The sequence below is a fragment of the Brachyhypopomus gauderio genome, chromosome 3 (genome assembly GCF_052324685.1).
Source record: "Brachyhypopomus gauderio isolate BG-103 chromosome 3, BGAUD_0.2, whole genome shotgun sequence".
Lineage (NCBI taxonomy): Eukaryota > Metazoa > Chordata > Actinopteri > Gymnotiformes > Hypopomidae > Brachyhypopomus > Brachyhypopomus gauderio.
In genome coordinates, this window is record NC_135213.1 from 36,012,578 (window position 1) to 36,020,099 (window position 7,522).

The 7,522-nt window shown below is 43.9% G+C and overlaps 1 protein-coding gene across 2 annotated transcripts; it reads left to right on the top strand.

Moving 5' to 3' along the window:
- Positions 1–20: 20 nt before the first annotated feature.
- On the top strand, positions 21–7,027 carry snrnp27 (small nuclear ribonucleoprotein 27 (U4/U6.U5)). Of its 2 annotated transcripts, none has more exons than XM_076997950.1 (6): positions 21–189; positions 599–725; positions 4,964–5,076; positions 5,207–5,286; positions 5,851–5,915; positions 6,231–6,679. In XM_076997950.1, the coding sequence occupies exons 1-6, from the start codon at positions 153–155 to the stop codon at positions 6,340–6,342; spliced, it is 534 nt and encodes a 177-aa protein (XP_076854065.1). In that variant the 5' UTR covers positions 21–152; the 3' UTR covers positions 6,343–6,679. The 2 variants fall into 2 exon arrangements, with proteins under 2 accessions (XP_076854065.1, XP_076854066.1); XM_076997951.1 differs by lacking the exon at positions 6,231–6,679 and adding an exon at positions 6,687–7,027 and having other exon boundaries at positions 29–189.
- The last annotated feature ends 495 nt before the right edge of the window (positions 7,028–7,522 follow it).

Genomic DNA, 7,522 nt, shown 5'->3' on the forward strand with positions numbered 1-7,522 from the left:
GAACTAAAAGATTCGTGTTTGTTTCCACCCGAACTACTTTATGAGTGCGCTAGATTGTAAACGAGGCAATGCATAGAGGTATTGGTCGAGAATTTTCTATCTAGCTAGCTGATATCTCCCCCAAGTACACACTCGGGTTTAAAATAACCGAAATGGTCCGAAGCAGAAGTAGGACACCGCCTAGACGAGGTTTGTAGTCAATTTAACCTTTGATAAGTCCGTGTATGCGTTGCCTTAATGATTTTATAGAGGCTAATTGTTAGCTAACTAGCATTAACAACTTTAGTTTGTTAGTTAGTGAACTAGTTTTGTCATTTTAACCGTCGTTCGTGTAAATGTTTTTTTAGAGAGTTTGGCATTGTAAAACATCAGCTGTCCGCGTTTAGGAAGGAAATGTCCGGCTGGTTAGCTGTTAGCTACATAGCTAGTCTGTGGTTGTACGAGCACTTTGGCTAACTCGGTTTGTTTACTTCACGGCGCTGCCGGCCGCGTCCCGACGGCGGTTCTGACTCGGTACATTATGCGTGTGCGCCTCCGGTGTCCTTCCTCGGGGGTCGTTCTGACGTGGTGTCTCTCCGTTAACTTCACACGACTTTAGAAAGGCGCCGCTCGCGCTCGTCTTCGAGGGACCGCGAGCGCAGGCGTCGCGAGCGGGACCGTTCGCGGTCTCGAGACCGGGACAGACGGAGAAGCCGCTCGAGGTCGCCGCACAGACGACGGTCCAGGTGAGGCGCGCGACAACGGTTCGGAATCTTTAGTAGCGCAAGCGCAGATTCTTCAATTTTGGAGCCTGTATTATGTCACTGAAATGGGGAAAAACACACGGGGTGGTAAGAAAGATGTAAAAAGTGGTTTCACAGTGTCCCTTTTGTGTGTGTGTCAGTGTTGCAATATCAGCAAGTAATAGATCATTGCAGAATAAAGCTGTATCTATAAAATATTAAATTATTTCAGCTTCTGCTGTTTGAGGATATGGAGTCCCAACTGGGTCTTCTTAATTATGTGGGCAGTGTTCAGAGACCATTTAGCACAGATTTATGTTCCCAGAAATCTGCACGACACCATAACAGTTATTGGCTTGTTACTGACACCGGGGGGGGGGGGGGGGGGGGGGGGTTTGCCATATTCTGTCATTTCCAAATAGCAATGATCGGTTGTGTGGATGATCTCATCATCTTCATGTGGCCGTGCAGGCCGACCTCCTCTGGTAAGACACTTCAGCCTTGTCTGAAGCGTGCCTGCTAATGGTGCTGTAATCAGACTAAAGGGTTCTGCACAAGGTTAACTGTGTTAAAAACGGCAGAAAATAAATGTTGTGAAGAGTGTGCAGCAGCGACAGTTGCCAGGCTGACGGCCAGAGGCATACAGAGCATGCTGGGTAAATCATGGTGGTGTGGGTGGGGAGGACCAGGTTTACTCTACTGACTGCAGAGGATTGTGGGGCAGAAGATTGTGTGTTGTAGGGTGGGAGAAAGGACATGGGCTGAAGGATCACGCTTGGGCGCCAAGGGAAACACTCGATCCCTGTCCGTCTGCGTCTCGGTCGGCAGGTGATTGATGTAGCAGGGCTCTGTGTCTGCTCTCTCGCTTCGCCTCAGGTGGCCTGCAGAAGAAAAGAACATTTAAGCAGGCTGCGTTCAGACAGACACAGGTGTGTCCAATTATATTCAGCAGCTGGTTCACCTGACCACTCGCCCCATTCATGCTCCCTTATAGCCGCAGGTAAATCCCCATAAGATAAGATAATCCTTTATTAATCCCTCAGCGGGAACACATGCTGCGTACAACACAAATGGGAATATGGGTGAAAGAGTTGAATTACATTCTATTTTCTAATGCCTTCATGTTGAGAAACTATGGCGAGAGAGGCACTGGAAATACTGCAGTCACCTGCATCAGATTCTTGATTACATGACAACTAAAGACTTGTAGAATTGAAAAGTAGACTTGGAAAAAGAGTTACTAAAACATGTTTCACATAATATTTTGAGGGAACTTAACTGTAATATGAGCACTATTGTGTTCTTTCGAAAAGGTAGAGTTTAGTCTGATCAGGGTAAGACAGAAACAAACGTCGATGTCACTAGGGGCAGTCACGACCACTAGGGGCAACATGCTAGCCAACAAATAACCCAAGCTCCTATACATACTGCAGTCTGGAGATAAGGGGGTGTTGTTGGCTTGATCTATTAAACAGAGGGAGCTCTTCTGTAATATACCTGCCGTTAAGACCTATGAAGGAGCTGGAATATGTGAAGACTAAATTTTGTTGCCTAGTACTTATATGGAAACAATACATTGAATCTTAATCTTAAATTGAATCTAGAAGGTAATCGTCTGGCCACAGACATCAATAGGAGGTAGAAATACATTGCTTTATTTGAATCTGCTTCGACCTTTACTGAAGAGGAGATGCACAGCTAGTTTTTTAGGCTAACTGAAGCACAAAAATGAGACCTGGGTTCTTCCATAACACTGGAAGAGATTACTGAGGTAATTAAAGTGTTCAGAAGGCACCAGGTCCAGATGGCTTTGCAGGGGAGTTATGTAACAGAGGTGGCCATGTTTTTTGCTGCATCTTTGTATGCTGAGGCCTTTGAGACAGGCTTCTTACCCCCTGCTCTGACACAGGCATTCATTACCCTTATCCTCAACAAACACAAAGGCCCCTGGTAATGTAAGCGCTCTCCACCAAATTCTTTAATTCCAGCAGATGTCAGAATGTTTTCTAAAGTGTTAACTAACCACTGGACAGGCTGATTACACCTCTGGTATGTATATAGCTAGGCATTCTCCACGGCTAGAACCTTGGAGATGATATCTGGCACTTTATTCATATTTTGTGGCCAGTAGCTAGTTTCCAGTCTCCAGCCATCTCGTTGGATGCTGAAAATGCATTTCACAGGGTTGTATAGAGCTGTACAGTAATCGAAGAGTGTAGGTTTGGTCATACCATACTTCTTTTATAAAATGAATTTCAGCACTGTATAAGGAGCCAAAGGCAGCTGTGCAAACATGTAGACTAATCTGGGATTAATGATCTGGGATTATTTTTGCTCTGGGTATGGTAACATGCCACAGACTCCCCTCTGATGCTGTGTGGCACTGGACCCGCTGGCAGCTGCTGTAAAGAAGGAGGATTATGTCCATGGAGTCAGAGGGGTTGTATTTTACTGTTAGTCTCAGACCCAGTTTACTGAGAACTATCGATTCTTTTTCTGCATTCTCGGGATTTAAGGTCAACTGGATGAAATCAGAAGCTCTCCCACTGAAAACTTACTGCTCAGTCTCTACATTCAGCTTGAACCATTTACGTGGCCCAAACAGGGCATTTGAAATTTGCTTACTTTATTACCCCCTGTCCCTGTCCCAGCCCCCCCACAGGGGCAGAATTTCCCCTGGCATCTAACCAGAAGTGCAATATACAGTATTATTTACATAAGTGCAGTGGTAGCTATTGTAATTACAGTGTGTGCAATGACAGTGGTAAAAATATGTCCATGTATGTAAGAGGCAAAACATAAATATTCAATATATAAATAAGCATGAGTACAGTATGAATGGAGGGAATAAATACTATAACAGTTTGTGCAAATATGATTGAAGCAGCAGACAGTGCAAATATGAACAGTACAGTAACAGGTTTAAAGTGCAGTGAGTGCAAATATGCATTAAAGTGACTGTGTGGAGTTCAGCAGGGTCACAGCCTCAGGGAAGAAGCTCCTCCCACGTCTGCTGGTGCTGAGGCTCCTGTACCGTCTGCCAGACGGGAGGAGGGTAAAGAGTCTGTGGTTGGGCTGAGAAACTTCCATGATGTTGCTCACCCTGCCCAGGCAGCCCTTGTGATACATGTCCCGAATGGAGGGGAGTTGAGTGCCTGTGATTCGCTGGGCAGTTCTCATCACCCGCTGAAGCGCTCTCTGGTCTGTAGCAGAGCAGTTGCCGTACCACACGGAGATGCAGTTGGTGAGAACGCTCCGTAAGAAGTTGAGGCGCTGTTGAAGTCAGACACAAGCTCCACCACACGCTCCATTGATGTGGAGGGGGGTGTGTTCTTGTCTTCTAGTCCTCCTGAATTCCACTTTGATCTCCTTGGTTTTAGAAGTGTTGAGCACCAGGTTATTGTCATGGCACCTCGCAGTCAGGTGCTGCACCTCGTCCCTGTAGGCCATCTCATGGTCATCGCTAATCAGGCCCATCACCGTGGCGTCATCTGCAAACTTTACTTGAAAGTACTCCTCCTACCACTTTAAAGTGGACCCCCCTACCTGTTGTACAGGCACAACGCAGGACCATGCGAGTACAAACATGACTTGCTACGCACTTTTAGGCTGTGTCCTAAAATCCAAGAATTTCAGATGTCGATTTTTAAAATATATTTGCAGGACCAGGCATGCATGCTGTCCTAGACACTTGTGTTGGGAGACCCAAAAAGTATGTTGGTGACAAGTACACAAAGAACTGGATCTTAATGAGTAGGTGTAGCTCGTCAGATCATTCTTAGGGGGTGGAGGAGAAGTGACACACCTCCTTTTTATTCTGTTCTTCAGAAAATTGGACACACAAGGAGATATAGGGAGAATATGCAAGTTAGATTAGAAGCTCCCAGAGAGATGCAGTGGTGAGCTATAGGTCCTTGTGTAACGGCATCCATATTGTTTGCCTGTTCTTATGTTTGTGTTTGTAATTTGGTTTCTCTGCAGGATATGTGGGTTGCATCATAAATGACACTCATGGTAGTGAGTGGGTTTAGGTTCAGGGGTTTTCTAGGGTGTTTCTCTGCAGGTGTGGAAGAGCATGCAGTCTTTTAATATTACTAATGAATAAAAATGACTAAAAAAAAGGTCAAACAGTGCATCAGCGACCTCTAAATGAAATGTAAAAAAAAGATTAATTATGTTTCTAAATCCTGGAGAGTGTTGGACAACCCATCCGTTCAGCGTCTGTGTCGTTTTGGACACAGGTCTCCACGCCGCCATCGTTCGTCCTCGTTGTCTCCGTCACGGCAGAAGGACAGGAGAGAGGACGACAGGAAGGACGCGAAGGACAAACCTGTGAAGGTGCATCAGATATCAGGTGCGCCTTTGTCACCTCCCACCTTTAAAGATACCCTTGTTGTTGTTGATGATGGCGGTGTTTGGTTTGGGTTTTTCCCTGAGCCGACTGATGCGGGGGGAAATCTGTCTACGTGTCCTTTTTGCTGCAGCTGAGGACATGCAGGGAAAATCTGAAGAGGAGATTGAGATGATGAAGCTCATGGGTTTTGGGTCGTTCCATACCACAAAGGTGAGATCTGTGAAACACACCAGGAACCTCACATTCTGAATCTACATCCATACACTTAAAATAACAGAGGTGTTACCTGATAGCCATGTAGTGTGTTGGACAAGACACTAATAATTATTTACAAATTAACCATGTTTTAGTTTTTCTGCACGATACATTCATACTGGTATGTAGTGTCAATGATCAAGCCCCAGATGATACCACCACTGACCACATGGTGGCGTAGTGACACAAAACACGAAGCTACTGTTCTGTCTTTTAGCTTGTACACACATTCATTGACTGTCAAGCGGGTGCTGGGCTGAAAGAGCAATTATCAAGAACACTTGGTTTAGGTTTACACAGTCTTACAAATCAGCATCTTTGAACCCGTTTAACATGTTCATAACGATGCACAAGGCTTGAACATGCATTATAAAGTCATAGAATTTGAACCGTTTGACCAGCAGACACGAGGACTTCTTTTATCACTGCAGCATGCACTGAAGATCACTACTGAGACCGTGAGGAGACTTGTGGTTCCCTGTATGAGCAATATGTGTCTCTTCCTCCGTCTCCCAACAGGGTAAAAAGATGGACGGGTCTGTCAATGCCCACGCTGTGAACGTGACTCAGAAGAGGAAGTACAGGTTAGATTGTTTGTGCCGCATGTTGCAATCCAGTCATTTATTTTCCCGTAGGGATTTTTTCACATTTCCACTGGAAACTCACATGCTTCTTACTGCAAATTAGAATCTACTGCTTATTGGTACACTGTTGCTATGGCACTATGGTATTGTGAAAATCTGTCATACACATTGTTTTTAGTTTAGTTTTTTTTTTTTTTAAGCTGCATTTTCATTCCTGTCTCATAAATGTCCACACATTCAGAATCTATTCAGCCACTTGAACTGGAATACACTGCTGGATGAAAATCCTTACAGCAGACTCTGATTTTCATTCAGAACTTGTCCGTCACGTTACAAACACAGATGTATCGTTGGACGGGTGGAGAGGAGACGCCATGCCCTCGTCACAGTAATGGGCGGCTACCCTGCAGGGGGGTCAAAAATCTAACTGCATAAGCCCCTCCTGCTCTTGATACTTTCTACTATGTTAATGCAATAAAGAAACTGTAAACCTATGAGTACGTGTTGAAGGTTCTGCCTTCTAGTGTAAATCATCTGAGAATTATGCATGGTCATGGTGCAAGTTCTGATTTTGTTTACACATGTCCACCACATGCTTTTGAGGAATAGCACTCTGTTTGGTTGTCCAGTTGGCAGCAACTGCCGGCATTGTGGCCAATCACATCTGCAGGTATATCGCAGCTAAGAGACAAACATTCCCATTGGCTGACGATGATGTAATATGTTGGTGCAGCGAAGAGATCAATGATGTAATCATATTTTCTTTTACAGGCAATATATGAACAGAAAAGGTGGGTTCAACAGACCTCTGGACTTCATTGCTTGATATAGGAGAAACGGGGAATGTTCTTAAGGTTTTGAGGACTTCGGTTTTGACTTGCTCATTGTAACTTTGTTTTGCTCTTTGTGGTTCTAAATGTATACCTGTAAGTTGTTTTTATTTTTGATAATGTGTGTAAATTTATCACTGAAGCTGTTTAGCTTTTGATGACTAGTTGTGTTACAAATTTGAAAGGACTCTGACTGGGTAGTTGATTCTTTGGATGGTTTATTTGTTCAAATCTGAATTGTGTATCACCTTTCAACTAATTAAATGTTCTTACCAGCTTGGAGTTGGTGTTTTTCTCCAGTATTGTCTATGATTGAGATTATAACCAATACTTATCTAAGAACCAACAATATGGCATTTATTTTAAAAGCATAATTTATCACTTGCTAAATATCACTACACTGCATTTGTGAAGCTCATATCATTGACACAGCACAGGAGTTTTTAAAGTGCCAATTAATTATGTATAGAAATCATTAGAAATATAATTTTAAAATACACTCGGTTGAAGGGTAAAAAATAACGGCTGATATCTAAATTGCTTACGTAAGATAGCATTTGAAAAGCACAAATGACAATTCACGGGAACCCATCGTCCAAGCTGTGCTCTCCAAACCTAAAAAAAAACAAGACTTGCCAAGGTTTCTGCAAAAACAGCATGTGCGAGGGGGCGTGGCTGTCTAGTTCCGGAGGCGTTGTCATTTGGCCAATCGCATCCTATTGTGGGATGACGAGCTGACCAATTGACACAGGACAACAAATGTAGCGTGAAATACGA

Coding starts and splice junctions, on each gene's coding strand:
- snrnp27 (XM_076997950.1), top strand. CDS start 153: ATGGTCCGAAGCAGAAGTAGGACACCGCCTAGACGAG. Junction 5,077..5,206: donor GAAGGTGCATCAGATATCAG/GTGCGCCTTTGT, acceptor TTTTTGCTGCAG/CTGAGGACATGCAGGGAAAA. Junction 5,287..5,850: donor GGTCGTTCCATACCACAAAG/GTGAGATCTGTG, acceptor GTCTCCCAACAG/GGTAAAAAGATGGACGGGTC.